The sequence below is a fragment of the Ambystoma mexicanum genome, chromosome 9, assembly GCF_040938575.1.
Source record: "Ambystoma mexicanum isolate Mex_15411 chromosome 9, UKY_AmexF1_1, whole genome shotgun sequence".
Taxonomy (NCBI): domain Eukaryota; kingdom Metazoa; phylum Chordata; class Amphibia; order Caudata; family Ambystomatidae; genus Ambystoma; species Ambystoma mexicanum.
The window spans coordinates 1,114,829,744-1,114,853,987 of NC_090931.1; the positions used below are offsets into that span (position 1 = coordinate 1,114,829,744).

The 24,244-nt window shown below is 46.3% G+C and overlaps 1 protein-coding gene across 5 annotated transcripts in view; it reads left to right on the forward strand.

Moving 5' to 3' along the window:
* Nucleotides 1-24,244, forward strand: part of CACNB4 (calcium voltage-gated channel auxiliary subunit beta 4) — a 1,461,524-nt gene that overhangs the window by 1,183,990 nt on the left and 253,290 nt on the right. For all 5 annotated transcript variants that reach the window (XM_069616452.1, XM_069616451.1, XM_069616454.1 and 2 more), the window contains one exon: nucleotides 20,901-20,977. In XM_069616452.1, the coding sequence (XP_069472553.1) occupies nucleotides 20,901-20,977 (77 nt within the window). The remainder of the gene's footprint in view (nucleotides 1-20,900; nucleotides 20,978-24,244) is intronic.

The following is a 24,244-nucleotide window of genomic DNA, read 5'->3' on the forward strand; positions in this document are numbered from 1 at the left end:
GTCACGTAGTATCTTTGTTTGATGGAGAGTTCATTGAATGTGTTATCTAACTTCTGCTGGGAACATGGATCCTGTCCATTAGGCAACCTCATATTATGAGACTTGTCATCTCTAATGCTGGCCTCATTTTGGGATGTTATAAAGTCCCTTAGGGTTGTCTGGATTACGTATTTAATCTGTGGTAGTATATCACACGCAGGGCTGGAGTCACCAGGCAATTTCTTTGCAGACAGCTCCAGAGTTGGCAAATTAATTAGTGTATTCCTCTCTCTGCCAGATGGATCATTGACTACTTGTGGCACGGCGCAGAGTCTTGCTTTTTAACAGTAAGATCAATTATTGGCCTTTGTTTCTCAGTTAACTTAGGATCATTTTGTATAGGAGTCTTTTGGACACTCTCACTAGTTAAGGCTGCAATTAAGGCGTTAAGAGGAGCATAATCTGGTGATTGACTTTCTGATTCTGAAGATTCCAAATTCTTTCTTTTGGGCAGTTTGTATGATTTTTTATTAGGTGGTTGAAGGGCAACAGGGGATGTTAGCCCTGATACTCGCTTTACAAAATGTTTCACACTGGTACTAGAGTAGATGCTTTTGTTCTTTTGATTTTTAGTTTTTTTTTACTTTATTAGCCATGACTTGAAGTTTTTACGGACAGCATTTTGAAACAGATTCTAGGTCAATGCAGAATTGACTGCCTTAGGAGCCGCCTTACAATCTGACAAAATATTAGAAGCCGGCTCCTCCAAATTGACACATTGAACTGCATCAGTCTTGGCATTGAGTAATGGTTCGCTGCTTGCCGCCTCTACTCAGCTATTGCCTACTTTAGAGTTTGCTGTGTGGGGAGACGAGGGCAAGATTTGATTGTCACCATCGGCATCAAGCGATGCAACTTCAGACCCGATTATAGCAGGGAAACTTGGTATTGCCTTCCAGTTGTATTGAAAGTTGTTAGAGAACTGAGACTCTGGTATTTTGCACATGGCAGGTTTAATAGCTATATATATGTGTACACAAACGAGGTTAGGTAAGAAACCTTAAATACTTAGAAAGCTCATCTGTCTGAATTTGGATGACTAATAATCACCCATGCCTTTAAGTCCTGAAAAAATGGACTAGGATTATACCACAAAAGTTCTTTTTGACATTAAATCTTTTTAATTTGTATATTCAACACTCAATAAAACGTTGTTGTACCAACTTGTTTTAAAACTTTCTTGTAAACCAAGATATATGACCCACATGGTGGGTATAACACCAATCTAATGGGAACCTATACCACAAACATTTTTTTACAAAATTAAAAATTTCACATACACAAAACATTTAACATTCGCTAAGCATTTAAACAATGTGTCGTTTGTCAACATATCCCGACATGTTTCAGTTCTTCAGGCTTGTAAATGCTAGAACTTTCTTCAGGGGAGAAGTATATTTCATAAATGTTCTCCACCATGTGATCCTGAGTCGACAAGAAAGCTAATCCACACGAGGAGTCACCTCTTTTATTGATGGTCAGTAGCGTCAGGGATACAGTCCCAAAAAAGTAGTGACAAAACTTCCTTTAATCAAGTTTCTCTTCATTAAATGGGTAGCCCTTCTGAATATACAACCTCTATAGTGCTGTATAGCTGCGACGCATTTGCACGATAATGCCGTACGTGGCACCACAAATTGACAGCGTCACCGTATATATTCTATGGCGAAGTCTTCATTTCGTTTAAAGACACGGACCCCGTACGTCGGTCCTGGTAAGCAGCAACTACTAGGTTTAATAGCTATAACATGTTGTTCCATTCGCGATTTCAATTTTTCATCAATAATTTTCATGTGTAACCTCACGCTATCAATCTGTTTAGATTGAAGCACTAATTTATATTCCAAATTTTCAAATAATTTGAATAAGGAAGCTATGGAAGTGTTCATGGCATTCAGGGTGATCTATAGTAGAGGTGTTGTATCAGGAGCCATCAGAGTCCGGTCCTTACATGTGACAGGAGATGCAGGTAAGGAGGTGGGGGGACAGCGCGGAGTAGGATTGGAAAAAGATAAAGACAAATTTGCGGCCGTTTGATTAGAGCTTTCAAAAAGACTCTCTACTAGCTAGGGGTATTTTTCTCATGGTTGGGGTCAGCATTGATAGGTGAAAAACAGTCCGGCACTCCAATTGGTGAGAATTTCCCCCTAGCATCAGTGTCAGTTAAGACCGACCTAGGCAGCTGTTGGTCTTCTTCTACAAGATTAATTTCTACAAGATTAATATCCTTAACTTTTGAAGCTACGGGCAATGCTACGGGAGCATGTTTGGGAGACTGACTTGTTAGATCGATAGCAACGGCCTTCCCGCCATCCTCCCCATCAGGTTCCACCACTCCCAAAATTGAGTATCAGTTGGTGAGGTATTGGTATGACCAGCTGCACCAGCTTGACCATTTGCTGACCGACAGGTCTCAACAATTGCATCCTCTGCTACAAAACCAGGGCTCAAAAAAACGGGGCCGACAGAAGTCGCGAATATCCCCAATTTCATCAAGCATGCACATTTTATCTATAACAAACGGGCCCACACCCATTAACTTTTTTCTGGTGACAATTACAGGTGATGGTTTCACCGGGGTAGACTTTGGTGTCACAGACGCCAGGGAAATCACCATATGGGATGGAACACCTGATTTCCACGTGTAGAATCCATGGTGCATGTGCAGGGATCTCGTTGTGAACGTTCCAAGATTCAAATAGAGGTAAAGTCAAAGGGACCACTATCTCAGTGTTCAAGTTGGCGAGCTGCGAGCCACCAAACAGCACACTTGCTCACACTTGAATGCGCACGCTGAATGTGCGTGCACCCTATGTTAAATAGAGCAACCAGGTGTGAAGGGGCGTTATCTAAATGCGCACAGGATCTAGAAAGATAGCAAAAGTGAAAGACGTAAGTTACATTAGCTGCAGCATTATTCGCTGATCTGCTTGCCTTAGCCCAACCCACAAAGTCCGGCCTGTAAACCAGCCCACACAGTTCAACCCAGCCTACACAGTTCAGCCCTCCCCCTTAGTGACTCACACAATTTGCGAAGGGAAGTGAACAAGACAATTACTTTGGGCCTTGAAGTCCTTGATATGTCCAAAATTCTGTAGGTAGCGTTTCACCTTGCCATGAAGCCTGGTCCTAGCTCTTCTCCTTACAGCCTTTGCAATAGGGCAAGTACGAGTCAATGGAGGGTCCAGGAACTCCACAACAGAATCTTGCGCCATACCAAACAGCCCACTTGCTGAAACTTGAATGCGCGCACTGAAGGCTTGTGCACCCTATGTTAAATAGAGCAACCAGGTATGAAGGAGAGTTATCTAAACGCGCATAGGATTTTGGCCTTTGAAGTCCTTGATATGTCCTAAAGTCCGTAGGTAGCATTTCGCCTTGCCACGAAGCGTGGCCTTCCTCTTCTCTTTACAGCCTCTTGCAATAGGGCAAGTACGATTTTGTGTGTTACCTTTAAGGTGGCCTTAAAACTTTTGGAAGATCCTACGTACTCCCACTAAGCAGGACTGACCAGGCCAAGGTCCCCTCGGCAGAGTGCGGGACCCCAGAAGTAAGGACCCCAGAAGTAAGGACAGTCCACCTTGACAGCCAGGAACCGCGCTTATTGCTATTTGCTGTACCGCAAGGAGCTGAAACGCGAAACCGCCACTGAAAGTAAAGTTTGCTGGTTGTCAGTTTTGATAGTGCCAGTGCAGTGCAGGAGTCCCCCGCCGTCCTGCCTTTAGTCCCCACGACTGAGGCCCAGGAACAGTGAGATCTGCAGAACAGGTAGGTAACTTGTTCCTTCTCCAGCATGGGGGTCTGGCATGGATTCACATGCTCATGAATACAAGAATACATAGCAGTACACACATGCACAACCACAGGATGTGGCAAGGCTAAACATTAAGCATTTCAACAACTAAACATTAAGCATCTCTTACCTCCTCGCCAGGATCACCTTCAAGTGAACAGGTTGTGCAGCACTGCCTGGCCGATTCTGGACTCCTCCCTGGAATCCCGGTCAACGCAGTAGAATTTCGTGAAGGTGTGCGTCGACCTCCATGTAGCAGCCTGCAGATGTCCAGCAGGGGAACACCAGACAGGAACGCCGTAGTTGCAGCGATTGCTCTGTTCAAATTGACTCTCAGGTGGCCAGGCAACAGTCTGTTTGCCAACCGGTTACAGTGCATGATGCAGCCAGAGAGCCACCTGGAAATGGAAGCCTTGGAGAGGGCCTTCCCTTGGTTCACAGAGCCAAAGTTTACAAACAGCTGTGATGTCCTCCACAAGTAACTTGTTCCATCTCACTCCCATTCCGTTCCTTCGAGGGGATTGGGTCCTCCGACGTATTCCATATCTATGACAGTAATCACGACAGCTGTGCTGCTTTGGAAAATCTTTCGGCGTGTGTCCTGCGTCGATGACGTCGATATGCCGTCCTCGAGGGCCTCCGTCGAGCCGACGTCAACGGATGTTATAAGTAGGACGCACGACGCCCGTAGCCTCAGTTCCGTTTTTTCCGCAAATGTATTCGCTTCAGAGATCTCGGCGCGCCTCGATTCTACTGAATCCTGTTCTTTCGGTTCTTCGAACCTGTTTCTTCATTGAAGATTGTATGATGTCTTCGGCTTCTTCCACCCCGCGGTCCGGGTTTAAGAAGTGTCGGGTGTGCGGGTCCAAGATGTCACTGACAGACACGCACAACGCTTGCCTCTGGTGCCTCGGGGAGGACCATGATACGGATGACTGTGTCGACTGCCAATCACTCACATCGAAGGCCTTGCCGGAGCGTAAGAAGAAGCTGTCGGTCGGTAAGGTGGCCAAGCCCCGGAAGTCGCTTTCCACTGGTCTTTCGACGGATGATTCGAGGGGCGACTCACCGCATCGTCGTCGTGAGTCCGGGGGTTCTCGGTCTGGGAGTCGGTCCCGCCATTCCACTGCCTCTTCGAGGCACTCCAGGAAGCGCCGTCACAGGTCACCTTCCTCATCCGAGGACTCCGCCCATCGCCGCGTTGCTTGTCCCAACAAGCATTCCACTCCTGAGGAATGGGATTCCTTCCCAAAGGAGATGTTGGCGATTTTTCAATCGCAGGGCTCCGGCCCATCCACGCCATCTGAGGATGCCGGCCGTGGCCGTGCTAGAGACACCGCTCGTCCGCCTTTGGGCTCGAGCAGTTGTTGCGACCAATGTGCGCCTTCGAGGTCCCGGTCGGACAAGGATGGTCATTCTAGGCATGCCCGTTCCAGGTCCCAGTCCTCGACGCCCTCATGACCACGAGAACCTGTGAAGTCTTCGAAGAAGGCATCGACGCCGGCGGCGCCGAGGTCGTCGACGGACTCTCTCGAGGCTACTTCTCTGAGGAAGTCATTGATGCCATCGGCGCCCAGGCTGTCGAGAGACATGCTCGGGGCTCCGCCCTCGAGGCCTGTGTCGACGCCATCAAAGCTGTCGGCGCCACGCTCGACGTCAACGCCGATTCCATCGATGCCCTCGACTCCTTTCGAGGCGGCTTTGTCAGGGGTACGCCATGGCACGGTGGAACCCCCTAGAAAGGCTCTGGCCAAGGCTAAACATGTCTTTGTTCCTTTTTCTGTACCCTCTTTCCAGCCTCTGGATTATATTTCTGAGGTGAATGAGGGGTCTGAGGAAGGTGAGGTTCCTGCAGAGGTTCCTGATGGCCTTCTTTCTGGTCATAGCCAACTTGAGGACTTGCGCCAGTCGTTGCACGACACCAGTGGGCTGGACACCTCTCCGGAGGTGGAGTTTGGTAGGCCTGAGCCTGGCACGCATGCCAATGACTCTTAACGGCGCCTGATGTCGAGGGTCACGGATTACCTGGGGTGGTCTGCTCCCCCTGGGGATTTTCAGCAGGATGATCTGACTGATATCCTCGACCAAGGTCCACCAACTGACCCGGTACTGCCATTCCATATGGCCTTGCAGAGAAGGGTGGCTGCGACTTGGACTTCTCTGGAGAGTCTCCCGGCAGTGAGCAAGTCCTTGCCGAAGGAATATCGCACAGCCAGTGGCGACCCCTGCTACTTGACCACGCACCCCACTCCGGAGAGTTTGGTGGTGCAGGCGGCTACAGGCCCCGCAAAGCAGGCGTCGTACCCTAGCATCCCTCCCGATAGGGATGACAAACGTTTTGACGGCTGGGCGAAGAAGGTGTTTTCTTCTGGGGGTATGGCGCTTCAGGCTGCCAACTCCGTTTGTGCCTTGTCTCGTTTCACGCACACTCTGTGGAACTGTATCTCCTTAGCGGCTGATTATATTCCCGAAGGGGAGGAACAGGATGGTTTTCTTGCTATCGTGCAGGATGGCAAGGATGCCATGTGTGAGTCCGTTCAGTCGAGTGTGGACATGGTTGATTGCGTCTGCCGATCCATGGCGGCGAGCACCGTAATACGCAGGTTTGCATGGTTGCGGAAGTCGGGGTTTGATGATGTGCAAGCTCGGCTCCTCAACATGCTCTTTGATAGTGAAAATCGTTTTGGCAGCAAGGCTGACAAGAGCCTTGAGAGGTTGCAGACCTCTAAAGCTGCAGCAAAGTCGTTGAGTGCTGCATTTCGCCAACCTCCACCTTTTCGTCCTAGGGGACAACAATGGAGGGGAGGTTCCTTTCGATATTACTCGTCCTTTAATAAATCGAGAGGAGCTGCTAGTCAAAGGGGCCACCATAGGAGTGCCAGAGGTGGAAAACAGGGTACTCGAGGTGCCAAGGCCGCTCGGGCAGTTGCCTCTTTGCCCTCACGCACAGTCATGAGGCCATGTCCCATGGTTCGCAGGTTGGGGGAAGGCTGGCGCAGCATCTTGTCGAGTGGCGTGCCATTACTTCAGATGTGTGGGTTCTGGAGATCATAGCCCACGGCTACTGTCTTCCTTTCCGGCAGAGGCCTCATGACAATCCACCAGGGAATCTCTCTTTGAAGAATCCGGATCCGCTCCTTGCACAGGAAATTCAATCCCTGCTGGTGAAAGGCGCCATAGAACTGGTGCCTGTAGCGGAGAGGAACAAGGGATGGTATTCCCCTTATTTTTTTATTTCGAAGAAAGACGGGGGATTGAGACCCATCATGGACTTGCACGGTTTAAACAAACTCCTCAGGAAGGACAAGTTCAAGATGGTTACTCTTTCTCAAGTCCTCCAGGCCCTTCAACTTCAGGACTGGTTGGTGTCTCTCGACCTCAAGGATGCTTATTTTCATGTGCCGATCCATCCAAAGCACAAGAAGTACCTGAGGTTCACGGTTGGCGATTCGCACTTTCAGTTTCGGGTCCTGCCGTTCGGATTGATCTGCGCCCGAGGGTCTTCACCAAGCTCATGGTGGTGGTGGCAGCGTATCTCAGGAAAGGGGTGATTCATGTCTACCCCTACCTGGATGATTGCTTGATCAGGGCGTGCTCACCCGAGCAGGTCCTGGATCATCTGTCCGTCACCTGCCACTCCCTCCACAAGCTGGGCTTCTCCCTCCACTTAAAGAAGTCCCACTTGACGCCAACACAGCGGCTCCAGTACTACGAAGCAGTGCTCAACACATCCCTGGGGCAGTGTTTCCCTCCCCAGGTCAGGGCTCTTCACATTCAGCAGATGGTGCACAAGTTTCAACTTGCCCAGACGCTCCCGGCCTTCGAGTTCTTGAGGTTGCTCGGCCTCATGGCATCCTGCATTCTTCTGGTACCAGAGGCCAGGTTGCGGATGAGATCTCTGCAATGGGCCCTCAAGCTCCAGGGGTCACAGTCCTCCGGCAGGATGTCGGACCTGGTTTAGGTGCCGCCCTCGGTCGCCCAGGACCTTCTGTGGTGGGCCGTCGAAGGCAATCTGATGAGGGGGGCTCCATTTTGGCTGCCCTGGCCGGAGGTGACGATGGGGAGCTCATGCCAACGAGTTGACAGTCAGCGGTCGTTGGTCTCTGTCAGAGTCCAGACTCCATATCAATCTGTTGGAGCTGCGGGCCGTCAGGCTTGCCCCAAAGACTTTTCTGCGAGTGAAGAATGTCCTGATTCTGACGGACAACACAGTGGCCATGCACTACCTCAACAAAAAAGAGGGGGCATGGTCACTTCCTCTGTGCAGGGAGGCGATGCAGCTCGGGTTCTGGGCCATCCAGCAGGAAGTTTCGATCTCTGCAGTTCATCTGGCCGTAGACGAAAACGAGATGGCGGACGCTCTGAGCAGGAAGAGCCTGATCTCTCACGAGTGGGAGCTGGCTCAGGAGATTCTCCTGGAGATCTTCGCCCTTTGGGGGACCCCTCAAGTGGATCTTTTCGCGTCCAGTGTCAACCGGAAATTTCGAAAGGTTCTGCTGGCGGGAATTTCCTCCAAAAGGAGCATTAGGGGACGCGTTCGTGGTGGAGTGGTCCTTCCCACTGCTATACGCGTTTCCTCCAGTCCCCGTCATCCCGCAAGTGCTGCGGAGGCTACGGAGGTTCGGTTCCCGGATGATCCCCATTGCTCCGGCATGGGCCCGGAGGACGTGGTACCCAGACCTTCTTGACTTGTCCATCTGCCCTCCACGTCGTCTTCCCTACCGAGACGATCTGCTCTCACGGGAGGGGGGTCAGGTTCTCCATTCAGAGGTCAGGTCCCTCAACCTTCAGGCTTGGCTTCTGAAAGGTTGAGGTACAAGGATTGGGACTTCCCTGAAGACGTGATGGAGGTGTTGCTTTCGGCCAGACGGCAGGCGACTAAGTCCCTGTACCATTGCCATTGGAGAAAGTTCTGCAACTGGTGCAGGGTTCAGAATGTGGATCATTTTTCATGTGACATTCCTGTGGTGCCTGGTTGGGATTTGAACCTTGTTCTGAAATTCCTTATGGGTGCTCTGTTTGAGCCTTTACATTCTTTTCCTTTGACGCTGTTAACCCTTAAAACTGTGTTTTTAGTTGTGGTCACTTCCGCTCGCATAGTGAGTGAGTTGCAGGCACTTTCAGTTAAGCCACCCTTCACTGTGTTTCATAAGGACGTGGTTGTCCTTAGAGTTCGTCCTTCCTTTCTTCCGAAGGTGGTGTCAGAATTTCATTTAAGCCAGAAGGTTGTTCTTCCGGCATTTTATCCTTCTCCACATCCTGGTAAGGAAGAGGAGAGGCTCCATAGGTTGGATCCTAGGAGAGCTTTAAGTTTCTACATTTCACGCATGTCCCGGGTCAGAGTGGACAATCAGCTCTTTATTGGTTACGCTGGAAAACGTTTGGGACAAGCTGTGACTAAGCAGACTTTGTCTAGATGGATTATCTTGGCAATTTCTGAATGTTACCGCCTGGCGGGTAAGGACCCTCCGGTAGGCTTACAGGCCCATTTTACTAGGGGTATGGCTGCCTCTACTGCCCTGCAGAGGGGTGTTCCTATTCATAACATCTGTGAAGAAGCCACATGGGCTTCGGTCCATACTTTTGTACGACACTACGCCCTAGATTCTATCCATGGGCAGGATCTTGCCTTTGGCAAGGCGGTCCTTTACTCTGCAATTTGATTGGGCATTCTAAATTTCTATATTCTAAATTCTTTTTCCCTCCTCCATACGTTGGTACTGCTTTGGGAGTCTGTCATAGATATGGAATACATCGGAGGACCCAATCCCCTCGAAGAACAAGTTACTCTCTTACCTGGTAACGTTCTTTCGATGGGATGGTCCGACGACATATTCCATATCGCTTCCTCCCTACTTGCCCCATTACAGAATTTCTTATGCGATTGCAGCTTACGTTTCCGCAAGGCTTTCTGTGGTCATACTGGCAGTGGTTTGGTGCCACATGTTCTGGGGAAAAAACTACAACTGAGGCTACGGGCGTCGTGCGTCCTACTTATAACATCCGGTAACGTCGGCTCGACGGAGGCCCTCGAGGACGGCGTATCGACGTCATCGATGCAGGACGCAGAAAGATTTTTCAGAAGCAGCACAGCTGTAGTGATTACTGTCATAAATATGGATTACATCGTCGGACCATCCCATCGAAAGAACGTTACCAGGTAAGAGTAACTTGTTCATCCTTGGCAGAGAGACCAAAAAGTGGCACGATTCATGACACTTTCAGTATGAACAAGCGGACTGTTCCGTGAGTAATTAGCGTGAAGCTACGGGGTCAGCTGGGAAGCAAAGGAACCAAACAAAAGGAAAATAAATATATAAAGTAATTACCTAAAACACAAAAGTGAAGCACAGACATGGTCAAAGATCATTGTCTGGGTGTAGGAACTTTGTCAAAATGCAACATGATTGTGGTCTGTGGTTGTCCTCCGGAATCAGTTGCGAGATGCAGTTCCGTCTGCATCCATGCCTTTTGTGCGTTTGACACAATACGCACCGTAGTTACATCATGATATTGGCATGCATGGCACGTCAGGGCTTTCTTTCCTTCCTCTTGGATTAGGCTGACACTATAGCTCGATACCCGACATACAGCCAACATGTACCTCGGCTGACACAAACGACCCGGTAAGAGATGTGTCGGGGGGAGGCAGGGCCTTGGGTTCCTAACAGTGAATGACTACTGCCATGCTGTGCTTTACAGATACAATATTCATTGTGGAAGGAGAGTGTTAAGCATCATGGGTATTGCCCATTACATTCAATACCTGGAACATGTGTCTGGACCATTGGAGACTGCTCCCAGATTACAGAATGGTTTCCCTAGGTCTTGCCAGTGCCTTACTGAGGTACAGTGCACATAAAATGAAGGCCAATGCTCAACAACTGAGGATTTACCATCTGGTTTATGACACCATTGATGGGCAACAATGAGACAGGCAGGTCCGATGCTGCCAGTGTTGAAAGGCATGACTGTAAGTTAGAATTTAGAGAGATCTCAGTGCAAAACCAATAAACGATAAATCCTGTGCAGACATAGAGCTGTGCAAGCAACTTGGGAGGGGGCTTCGTTGGTGCTTCAAGTAAATCCATGACATTATTTATTCAACTTGGTGTTGTTATTGTGACTAAGCAAATGGTGCATTGGCCCTAATGCTGATTGTTCCTAGCCTTCCTCCATCCTTGTAGCTCATGTCCTCGCTGCTCGGATTGTGCGAAGGTCTTTGGAACACAGTGTGGCTGGACCTGCTTACAGTCTCTTTGCATGATTCATAGGCATGGCAGTGCCCACGTACATCCTACTATTTCACTAAATCACTTGGCATCAAAACAGAAAGTTCAGGTCTACCGTTTGTGAGAAGAGGTAAGTGTCCCTAAAAAGCTATTCTAGAGAGACAGCGAGGGAGAGAAAGAGAAAGACAGTCGAGTGAAGAGATAGAGTGAAGAGACAGAGTGAAAAAGGGAGGCACAGATAGTAAGCGAGAGCATGAAAACAGGTGACAGAGAAATAAGGTAATGAAAAAATGAGGAAGAGAGACAGGCAGAGAGCAAAAGGGGAGGGGGAAGAGTGACATGAAAAAATAGAGCAAGAGACAGTGATGAACATCCAGGCAGCGAGACAGAGAAAGGGCAGAAATAGAGCGGGCGGGGAGAGAGGTAACAAAAATAGTGATAGAATGAGAGAACCAGACAATGAAACAGAGTGCCAGAATCGGAGGCTTTTGTGAGAAAGAGACAGAGACTGAGAGAAAGTAGGAGGGTGAAGTATTAATGGAATAAGAAAGAGAAAGAGAGAGCAGCTGAATGCGGCATCTAAATATATTAGATGAAAACAATGGAGGGCATCGTGCAGATCATAAAAGGGAGCCAGGCACTTGGCAAGCTCACATGCTCATTCAAGGTCAGGCACCATTTCCAGTGAAGTCATCTGGGGAAACATCTTTAGAATAATTGAGCAGCATTAACTCTGATTTATCCAAATAGTTTTTATAGCCTGAAACAGCTTCAAAGGTAGGTGATATTTCTTAATGTATCTACTTGACCAGACAGAAAAAAGACCACAGCGATAGAGGGGGGATTTCTCAAGGAAGTAATACTCCATATTTCTCTTCAAAAGAAAGCTTGAGTCCAGTGATCACGGCGGGCTGTTTCAAAGACCATCATTGAGAGAGTGTGTGACTAAGAAAAGTATATGTGTGTGGTCAAGGAAGAGTACAAGGCTGCAAGTGGGAAGGATGTGGGCGGTAAACAACATGCCAGGCCTTGAAACCAATGTACAATAACACAAAAGAGTCTGTCCCTTCAAAGATGGCCATTATCGTTATGTCATGACTGTTTTCAAATGCTTGTATTTGTGCTTGCTGGTGACCCTTGATTTCTTATCCTTGAGACAGTCGATGTTTGTTCTACAGGCAAGGGCTGAGCTGAAGCTAGAAAGCTGCAGTGGGTTTTGTTATTAAGCACTTATCAGTGACTACACACTTGGAGTGGTCTCACCTGAGGCAGCGGTCCCTCAACCCCGCTACTGAATCACCTTTCTGTATTAAACATTGAAAAGAAATGTGTGCGGGAGAACGACTGGTACATTTATAAAACAAAACTTGCATGGAAAATCCTGAGTCCTCTTTGACTAGGCCTTGCAATAAGATGGACAGTGTGATTCATCACCTCACTCATGAAACAAGAGAATTTAGTGTGGTTAAGTGTGAGGTAAAGCACGTTCAACTGCTACCCTAGGCACTCTCAAGAATATTCGAGTTGATCCTTCACTGCAAAAACAGAAATCCTGAATCCTTTCACTGCTGCCCTGTATTATTAAATCTTTCTCCTGGAGGGCAGGCAATGCTTTGAAACAGTTCCTTTTCCATAGCCCCCAGCACTTGTGGGTAGCCTCTTCTTAATTGCGCCCAATTTTCTCAAAGGGAGGTCATGGGACATGTCCTTTTGCCTTCCCTGTGACCCTTAACTTGGTGAAATAGGGTCTTTGCCCAGCTGGACCTAGGCACTAGGACCCACCAACTGGATATCTCTCCATCAAAAAGATCCAACCCTATCTCATGAAATACAAGCCCCTCTTACCAAGCTCCTCACCCCATGTGAGCCCTCCAAGCCTTTGCGAAGGGCCCTCTACTCCTTACCTTCTATTCCCCCCTCATGTGGAAAGTCTATTTTCTCATTTGGATTATCTCTCCACATTTTCACTAACGACACTGAGATCATTTTCTCCTTTACCTCCTTTACCCCTGAACTATCCACACGTTTCTTATGGTCTCTCTACTGTCTGCCATTGGCTGACACATCAGTGTCTCGTGCCCAACTCCTCCAAGACTAAGGTAATTTACCTCCCTTCCTCTAATGCCACTCCTCCTTTGACAACAGACTGAAGCTCCACTAATTCATGTCCTTCACTGCTGCAAGACTGAACCTAATGAATATTAGGAGGATCTACCCCCACCTCACCTACCACACAACTAAAAGTCTTGTCTCTACTCCTATACGCAGCAGACTTGATCATTGTTGCATCCCTCTCTCTTGCTCCTCTACATATAATGTGTAATTTTGAAACTCAATGTGGGCCTTATTACAGATTTGGCGGTTTTCTGTATTAAATCTGTAAAAATACTGCCAAACTCGATTACCATTACCGTCACTTAGTCCCGCGGATTTACTGTGGGATTACAGGTGGGGGTAGGGCTTTGTAAATCCCCATTTTTTAAGTCCATAGGATTCCATGGTGATTTTGGCAGAATCAGCAGTGAGTGGTAATTCCGCTGCTGTAATTCTTACGATTTTGGGAGAAAAAGTGGAGGATTTACATCCACCTTTTTGCTTAAGGTAAATCCTCCACTTTTCCTACAAACTCAGAATTCCGTTACTCCCACTTTTTTACTGCACCACCGATCTCGTAATAAGGCCCGTAGTCTTTATAATTGCTATTGTTCCACTTTTTTCCCCTTCACCTCCACTGCAGCTTGTTCTCTATGCATCATTGAATCCTCTTCAAATTTCTCCTTTCAGTCTTCATATCTAGCCGTAAGCTTGCAGCTTGTTCTCTATGCATCATTGAATCCTCTTCAAATTTCTCCTTTCAGTCTTCATATCTAGCCGTAAGCTTGTGCTACACCTATCTAGGGCTACAACTATTTTGTGCTGTTCCCCATTGTACACCCATTGCTTCTATCTCCCACTCCCACTATTTCACCCTCCTTGCTCCCTACTACTGGAACACCCTGCTCCATCCAAATCCGATCATAAATGACATCACCATGATTCCAGCATTCGAATCAGCCATCAAAAGAATGTTCTCACCCTTCAAGGGTCCCCTCGACCAACCCATCTCATTACCCCTCCACGGATCCACACCTTTGCCCTATCTGTACTTAATCCAACATCTGAGGGTAAAGTCAAGAGGTAGGCAGAACATAGTAGTCCACTGCGCTGCTTTGTCGAAAGTCAACTTTTGAAAAATGGCTTCTAAACGTTCATTCTAGTGGTTTGCTGGCTGTTGGGTTTTTCTGCCCAAAAGCGTTTTAAATATTAGAGAAAATACAAGTCCTCAGTGAGCCCTGGCGCTTTGGTGTGAGTGAGTGAGTGAGTGAGTGAGTGAGTGAGTGAGTGAGTGAGTGAGTGAGTGAGTGAGTGAGTGAGTGAGTGAGTGAGTGAGTTGGACTATTTATGTAGCACGCACTGTGCAACCTAATTGCCTCTTACCATTCTTGGGTCTGAATGTGGTTTATCAAGTAAAGTGGAGAAGTCCTGTGTTTTTTGTTTGTTATAGAGTTTCTTTTTATTAGCAATAAATGCCAAATGACGTGATGTAATTTAGATTTTCCAATACCTGTTTTGCCATTACACGTTGTCAGGGCAGAGTACCAAAATTGCAGTGGATAGGAATTGTGACAAATCTTCGGATGACGTCCCTTCACCCCTAAGCAGTGCCCCTCTTCATGAGTCCAGGGAGGGGAGGCCACTAACTGATAGTCACCCTCGGGGTAGTACTTTGCCAGAGGATTGAATGGGTAGGCATCTCCCCTGTGGTACTGAGGATGACTATCTGAAGAAAGGGCAGTATTTTCCCCTACCCAGTAGACCTTAACCCCTTACATCTGCTCCCCAATCCTCTATGTATGTGTGTCAGATTGAGAGGATTAATTCTCAAGCAAACACTGAGACGTAAAAGAGTACTGTTTTCTCTGATGGTTTAATGACGTCAGAACTGAGACCCAGTAGAGCGCTGAACAATGAAAAGCACTTGTGAGAAACAGAGTGCACGGTCTAGTCTTTTTGTCATCTGATTGGCCGAGATGCATTTAAAAGAGACGAGGGAAACAGAGTGAGAGACTGGGAGTCGCTCCAGTCAGAAGAGGCAGAAGGGAACAGGACAGGATCCGAGAAGCATGTCCAGGAGAGCTCTGAACTTACTGGTTGATGACGGGAAACCAAAGTGCGTATTCCCCGCTGGTTTGAGGCACTCGAACGCCAGAGGAGCACCGTCCGACTACTGGAGTGAGCTGCCTGAGCAACGCTAAATCGTGAGAGTCGGAGAGACCCGAACAAGTTCTGGAGAACCAAGAAGCCACATTTGAGACTTTTGAGCCCACAGAGAAAGGGATGGGGCATCGGGTTGCTAGCGGGACTGGTGGAAACCGGGTTTGCCTTAAACCAAGAGAAAGAAGAATATACTATTAGGAACTGTAATTGATAGAAGAATACACTTGGCAGGTTAGTGAACCTGGTGTACATTGTACGAGCAAACATAAAACAGAGGAAGTGCCTCCTGAATCATCTTCCTAGTCACAGTACCTGATATTGTTGAAAGACCAGGTGGGCTGTGAAGACTGGGAAACCTGACCTTGTGTAAATTTAGAAAAGCCAGTGGAAGGGAGGTAATCCTCCCCCCCCCCCGGTATCGAACATTGAATTCAGCCAGGAGAAGAATGTCATTCTCTTGACCGAGAGAGTTGCCAAGAGAAGGAACCAGGCCAAGAGAGTAATTCCCTTTGTTGTTGTGTTGCAACAATAACAGAAAAGGAGAAACCATATGCTTAGCAGGAGAGTACACAAAGCTGGTACAATTGTGAGTCTGGGACCTGCACCCATATGACAGCCAGAGAACAGGAGGGCCTGGGACCCTGAAAACAAGAGATAAACAAGAAGAAACCATATGCTTAGCAGGAGAGTACACAAAGCTGTTACAATTGTGAGTCTGGGACCTGCACCCATATGAGAGCCAGAGAACAAGAGGGCCTGGGACCCTGAAAACAAGAGATAAACAAGAGGAAACCATATGTGTGGCAGGAGAGTACACAAAGCTGGTGCAATTCCATTTAAAGCTCTAAAAGTAAAGTGAAGGAAACTACACAGGGGGGTGGATAAGAAGAAATCCAGGGGAAAGGAGCCAGTCCATAATATTTGGTACTTTACTTTGTGAAAAAGGAACATTTGTTTTGTTTTGGGATTGGGAACTTTCTTTTGACAAGAGCTGTCTTCATCACTTTTCATAATACAGCATCCTTGCACATTAGATTTTAGTTACTAGTGTTAGAGTCAGAAGTAGGGTTTTTAGACAACAGTGACTGACTATTTGAAATCCTGACATTTTCATTTGTTTTCTTTGAGTCAGGGAATCCCCTCTTAGCTTTAGGGATAGAGAGGTTGCTTTTCCAACCCTTTTACTGGTTAATAAAAGTTTGTAACCAAACTATGTCCCCTATGTGTCTGATCCTTACTTCTGTACCCTTACAGAATGCTAAGAAAGATGTAGAGAAAGCATGTACATTTAATGAGAATTGAAACAAGGTATTGCAGGAGCAAACAACTGTGAAAAAAGGAAGAAAAAAAATAAGGAAAAGAGGGAATTTAACCCCTTAATTACCAGACTATTATGCAAGGCTATGCAAAAAGGACAAGCATATTCGCCCTTGGCACTTAGGAAGGGAAAGAAAAGGTCATTAACATCTGCTATGTGAAAGTGAAATCATGTTCATGTAATTTGTTTTAAAGTTTTGATAATTGCTTGCCGTTGCCTTCAAGCCACTGTGGTAAGTCAAAGATCGGAGGCAGACAACTGGACATTTTGGTTCCGGTTTTGGCTTTATTAAACTTAATGAAAAATCCTCATGTGGCCCTATCACTATGGTGGAAGTTCCCTATTCAACACAACAAACAGTGCTTGTCAGGATGTCACACAAACACAAGTAGTTCTCTGCGAAAACCTATCCTTATCTAACTTGCCCAACCACTAAATAACAGAAATACAAAATTGGCCTAGACAAGTGCTCTTCTTCCCCCATTCTTGGCCTCTACTGGTTTGTGAGTGGCCCCCTCTTAACACAAATGTCTCTGGAGAAAGATTCTCTTGAACTCTCAGGTTTCTTGCCTTTGGGTACAGTTGAAACAAAATAATATGCTCCTGAATTTTCTACAAAATCCAACCCAAATAAAAGTATTCCTCTTAGGAAAAGTGTTCGCTAGGCTACAGATTTCTTGCACAGTTCAAACAAATCACCAGTTTATTTTAGGTAACAAGAGCACAAAGAATAAACTCCTGGGTTCCTCTGCAATGAGAGGCGACATTCTTACAGTTCAGCTCACAAATGACAAACTTGATCTTGTAATTGGTTCAACTTTCCTTCCCCTGTTCTTTATCCACCATTCCAGGGTGATTGGATATCACTTCATAACTAGAAAACCGCCCACAGGGACACACAAAACACCAAAACAACGATGGATGAAGAGACAGTCCCCAACTCACTCTAAGCAATCGACTGGGAAAAGATTTTAAGGAAGACACTCTACGAAGTACCTAACGACTAACTGAGAGCTAGCCATGATAGGACACTAAAGACCGAATATATAGCAAACCAAGACGGAAGAACTAGGACGAATAATCAATAGCACCCTGACCCTAAACCACTCCTAAACTCTAACAGACCATTGTCACGATAGATAGCAAGGGAATAGGGAACACCCATCCCTCAGCTCCGAATCCAGAGAGGGAGGAATAGACATACCTAACCGCGTTATACAAAGCTCATTAGGATACACCTGGGAGAGTGCCACGCCATCACACACAAGCAACAACCAAACAATAGACTTTAAGGAAGAAACCCCACGACATACTGAACGACCAACTGAGAGATAGCCATGATAGGAAGACACAAAGACTGAATACATAGGCTGACCAAAACGGAAGTACTAGGACAACTGATCAGTAGCACCCTGGCCATGAACCACATCAAGCTCCAACAGACCAATGTCACAATATAAAGCAAGGGAATAGGGAGCACCCAACCTCAGCTCTCACTAGAAGGAGAGAAATTAGACACACCCAATCTCAGTATACAATGTTCATTAGGATACAAATGGGACCACACTGCACCATCACACACTACAGTCAGAGGGCCAATAAGAAATCAGCAACAACCCCACCCACAGGAATACAACCCAAATGGAACAAGAACTATTAGAACCAGGATACAGACCCCACTAACCCAACTTTCGAATCTCTGCATACCCAACCCACCCAAAACTCACACAACCATCTCTCACCCAGCAATCCGCACACACTTTACCACACTGCATAAACAACATACAAACAGTACATGAAGTGCACCTACAGCACACAAGGTCTCTCCAGGTCCGATACTCGCACCAAAGCTCAGCGCACAGTGTATACCGAACTGAAGCTGCCAACAGCACTCCACTTCTCCCACTCTCCTACTCCCCCTCCACTCGACTAACCATACCCGCCCTCCTTCTTGTTTGCAGATCCCCCAGAGCGCCTGGGGACCAATTCCGTTGGTGATGGTGCGCTATATAAGTACCTTTAACATAGCATAACATATCAGGAAGGTCATATTTGTCAGTGGTCAGACTGGGACTGAAGGACTCTGTTTCATGTAACTGCTTACAGTTTGCCAGTGTGTTGTTGCAGATTGTAGTCCAGATTCGGCTCAGACCTGGTGGGCCAAAGTCTCCCTCTTGACGAAAATACTTTTCACCTGCAACGTCGTGGTTTATTCGACTTTTTCTTCAGGTTTTCGGTCACCTCTTTAGGGTACAGGCTTTGGGTTCAGCCCTTCAAGTTAGTTTTCTTACTCTTTGGTTTCTAGTACCCCCATCCTGTGCCTTATCTTGAAGAAAGTGTCTTTTATATACAACCCTCATGGTGGTTTCTGCTTCTTTCAGGTTTTTGGTCACTCCTACTGGGATATATACACTTTGGTTTCTATTAGCACCCTCCGGGCTCTTATCATGAGGAATGTACATTTTATATACAATCTGCGTGGTTGTTTCTAGTTCTGCTTTGGGTTTGTTTACTCTTTGATTGCTAATATTCCCCTCCTGGGCTTTCTATTCTTTCCCCACTCTTCAGGTCATTCTTTCAGTTTAGGTGTGTTTTTAGGCCCACCAAGCCCTCGTTGTATTAGTTCCACTTGCTTAGCATTTGAGTTCTCTTTTGGCGTCTTGCAGAGCTTAGCCGCCCTCCTTCCTCTCCTCACTGCGGCCCGGATACATGTTTTCTCGCTGGGTCTGTCATCAGGGAAGGAGGTTGCGCCTTCTGAGTGGGAACCATCCTTTTCGGTTTGCCAACTTCCTCCGGCTTTGCTCAGGTGCTGCGATTTGGCCCTGTTGGTCTACTGTTTTAGTTGCGGTGCAGTCTCTCTCTCTCTCTCTCTCTCTCTCTCTCTCTCTCTCTCTCTCTCTCTCTCTCTCTCTCTCTCTCTGAGACCTTAGGCATGAGAATCCCCAGCATTCCTGGAATCAGCAGAGTTACGCGGGCCCTGCACAAACTATGTTTATTTTGTGGTCCTGCTCCAGGCTGTGTCGACTCTGCGCTTCAGCAACAGCTCCTGCTCTGAGTGGTCTCTCTGCTGCTGGCCCCTTTCCAGAGGTTGTCCTTTTACGCAGTGCCTCTGCTCTCCCTCCAGGTAAGGAGCTTGCTCCTTATGTGCTCTGTCTGGGAACGAGAGACAGTCCCATTGGTCATACACTTTCCTCTTCATGGAGGGTTCAGCAACCAAAGCCAGAATTTTTAAAGGGCGCACTTTAGTAATGTGATCAACTTGAATGTATTCAACCACCCAGTTTGACATGGGGTTTAAGGGAGATAGTACAGATTGGTTTACATGGGAGAGCTTGTCCCCTAAGGGGTGGGGTCACCACCAGAGACATCCTGCTTACCCAATACCCCTAGGGAGTGTTTTGCATAGCGGGCTCACCGCCCTAGTCTACAAAGGGTGTCTCCCTCTTGGAGAGAAGGGACGAATTCCCTGGATTTGTCACAATACGTTGAATTATGTATGCTAAATGGTTGCAATTGTGAGTACAAATCTTGTTCGTAAGTGATGGTACAGCTGACACGGGGCAATAGTGAGTTGTGGTAATTTGAATAGCATGTTTGGATATGTGACATGATAGTATGTTAAGGTTTACAAGGTTTAACCGATTTTAAGGTATGATTAATGATATCATAATCCTAAAGCTTACAGTGGGCCAGTGCTTTCTCCAATGTCTGATGGTAGTTATACTACGCACATATTGCATCAAGAGCTTCTAAGTTCACCTGTTTTGTCCCCATTTAATGTACCATTGTGAGGCCACCATCACTAACTGGACCAGAATCTACTATGAATGCTCTGATGTAAAGCACCCATTCACATGACTGCGTTGATCTCTGTTATGAGTAAGGTGTTTCTGATCAATGTGCCATGTCTTTTAGTAATAAATATAAAATGAAATACCAATACTGTGTTCATCACTCCCATTCAAACTCATGGTGTTATACCCATCGACTGGCCAGATAATCACCAGGATTAACAAATCAAAGAAACAACTCCTGGTACTACAGTGTCCATCCACCTGGTAGATCAGTGCTTTGAAGTGGCCGCAATGTGACATGTAGCATCCATAAAAACATCTAACTTGGGCAATGTGAAAATCATGCTTCATATATCTATTTCCTGCAAATATGTAAATCATGACATCCTAATGTAAAATGAGCTACAATCTTTAACTTTTTCCTCAGCAATGATAACATGTACATGTATTCATTGTTTGAAATACAGGAAACCAAGTGGCAACTCTTCGTCAAGTTTAGGGGAGATGGTCCATGGGACATTCCGAGCAACACCTCCGTCTGCAGGTGAGTTTTAGACACCTCAGGATTCTTCAAATATGGCAACTTGTACGAGCCTGTAAAAGTATATTTTGGTTATTGTAGTACATGGTGACTGCTGTAATGGACAAAGGAAGGAAGGTCCTTGCAAAGTTGATTTTCAAATAAATTTCCATTCTGGGTCAATGAATCGTCTATTAACATTTACTGCCGGTTCAGCGATTTATTTTTTTTGCCTGATTTTGACTCAGTGAATCGTGATCTTTTATGTTGCAAATGAAATCATTGCGGGATCCCATGTAATGCCTAGAAAATGTTGACTGATTTTTCTTCACATACCTGGGTAAGACGTAAGGTAAGGAGGAATGCAGAATTATCACAGTGCTTCACCATTGAGCCAGATTTAAAGCATGAAGGTATACTTTTTTATTGAGTTTTAACCTAGATCCTGTGGATCTTCCTTGTCATTTTGAGCATACTTGATGATTTCCACCAAAAGACTTGTCAAGTCCACGAGCATTATAAGATGTGTAAGTGACACAGTCCAGATGGAGCAAACCCAAAAGGTTTACAACGTTCTGTGGGTGCACTACCTGCATATAGCCTGCAAAATGACCTGTTTATCAATCGGGCTATGATTAAAGTGGTCCTTACACAATTATAGAACTCTTAAACATGACCGATGAGTGCATAACATCTATTTTCAAAAGATAGAACCCTTCTGCTATGAAGCTTTGTGGTTTAGTGGAAGAGGTAATTAGTCTACTCAACAAACAAAAGTTGAGGGAAGGGTAATAGCAAATTCTGCAGCTTTACATCTATTCTCGGGAAAAATGAAATGTGTAACTTTTGCCCTTTTGATAAATATTTACACATTAAAATCCTTCATATAATACTCTATAGAGTCGAGCATTGGTCTAATTCCAAGGATCGATTTTATGAACTAACTGGAAGCAAAATCCGGATCCAAACCATTCAGAAACTGCCATATACTGCCACTGACCGGCTGACATCAACTATTGCTCTTATTACCCTAAAAATAATGGTAGGTAGCATCCACATCTTATTTTCTGTGTCTCATGCTTCCCTATTAACGTTTCTGAAGGCAGCCTATACAGGATTGATTTGGAAATCTTGGTCCCTCTTTTTGGTTTGGGGCCACTAAGCACTAGGAGCCACATTTACAGAATTGAATACTCTGGCTATTACTTTAAGAATGTTCTCCTGATCAAGGAAATAAAGTGCTGGAGTAGCTAAGCATATTGGGACTGGGGAACACAATGAAAATTACCTGGTTCACCTTCCCACTGCTGTTCCTAAAATTAGACATTAAGGCTGCCTTGTGCATATTCTTGTGTGGAGAGGTGCTTGGTTTAAAATCTAAAATGGTGTCCGTGCTGTATCTCAATGTGAGGCATCCCAAGGTACATTCTCTTGATTTGTCATCTGAAGAAAACCCGAACAAATGAAGGTGACTAAACCTATATGTATGAAAATAGATTATGGGTCAAAGACTGCAAACTCACTTCCTGAATTGCCTCGCTCTTATGTCACCCTTGCTCATGCTCTTCCTCCCAGCAGAGTAAGGCCTGGTTACTCCAGGCAAGGGAATAATATTTATTTTTTATTTAATTTTTTGGATTTGTAGCGCGCACTGCAGCCCATGGGCATAGAGGCGCTATCAAGGCTTGCTTGAGGGTTACAATAAGCGGCCCAAGAAAAAGCATATCACAATTGCACTGGTTGGTACAGTTACAGAGAAACAGTATTATACATTGCAGAGGTGTGACACACAGTGAGGAAGAATAAGTCCGGAGTCGCACGTGGGGTAAGCCCTCTAGACAAAGAGCCTGGTTTTTAAGGCCTTACGGAACGCAGCATGGGATTCGATTGATCTGATCTTGTTCGGGAGGTTGTTCCAAAGAGAGGCTGCCATTGTTGGGAAGCTTGATCCCCCAGCACGCACTCTATGCGTGTGAGGGATCAAGATGCGGTTGGCATAGGCGGCCCTGGAGGGTCTGGTTGCTGTTTGTTTGGAGATCGTTTGTTCAAGATACATGGGTGCGAGTCCGTGAAGACGTGTGTGTTAAGGCAAGTGTTTTGAAGACCACCCTTTCTTTGATAGGTAGCCAGTGTACCTGTCTCCTAACCAATGAGATGTGTTCCTTGCGTTAAATGACTGTTGCGGCCCTTAAGGCATTGTTCTGGGCAATCTGGAGTTTAGCCAGGTTTCTTTGAGAGGTACCGATGAAGAGGGCATTGCAATAGTCAAGTCTGGAGCCAATGATGGCTCTCGCTATGGTAATGCAGTTCTGTTGGGTCAAGAATGTCCTGACAGCATTGATCAATTTGGAATGATACGCTGCAGATGACGCTATGGCATTGACCTGCCTGTCCATGGTCATGCTTGGCTCTAGGTATATGCCCAAGGTCTTAATGGTTTGTGTGTGGTTTTGTATATGCTACAGACAAGGATTTCGCGCATTGAAACTACTACAGTCGAGATTCGGCACAGTACAAAAGCACAGTAACACAACACATAGGAAATAATGGCGCTTATCAGGAAGTTTAGGTATGGATCCAATAGCCAATAAAGGCATGAAAAACTGTCCAGTTGTTAATCCAAGGATGCCAATGCCAGGTGCTGTAGGCAGCAGAGAGGTCTGGAAAGATCAGCACCCTATGTATGCAAGGCTGTAATGTAATGAAAGAAAGTCCTCTGAAATGTGTACCAACCCTCAACGGTCTCATTCTTATCTGTCGAATTTTGAGGCGGTTGTGGTCTTCCAGGATCTTTTTGAGCTTTCTAGTGACTTTACACACTAGGATTGGGATATGATACGGGAGGTTTGAGATGGGGCAATAGTTGCACAGTTCCTTCAGATCAGCAGAGGATTCTTGAGAGCGGCTTTGCTTTTCTATTTGAATAACCTGGGAACTATGACCTGGCATAGGGAGGCGTTCATTTGCTCTGTGGCATCTGCAGTGAAAATGGCGATTAATGACTCAGTGGCACTCACATGCATTTAGGGTGGCTTAATTGTCGAAGGTGGGCAATAAAAACGGGCCTGGGCATTGAAAAGTTAATCTAAGGATTGTTGTGAATATAAGGATTTAACCAGATTGTGGCATTTATTTCAAGGTGTTGTCAAAAGAGAGAAGCTTTTTGCAAGGTTGGTGATAGACCAGAGTGCATTTGTGAGTGCCTTAGATCCTGTGTGTTCTCAGTACATGTGGAATATTTAATCTACCTAATCAGTCACTTCCTATGTATATGTTATGCAACATGGTTTC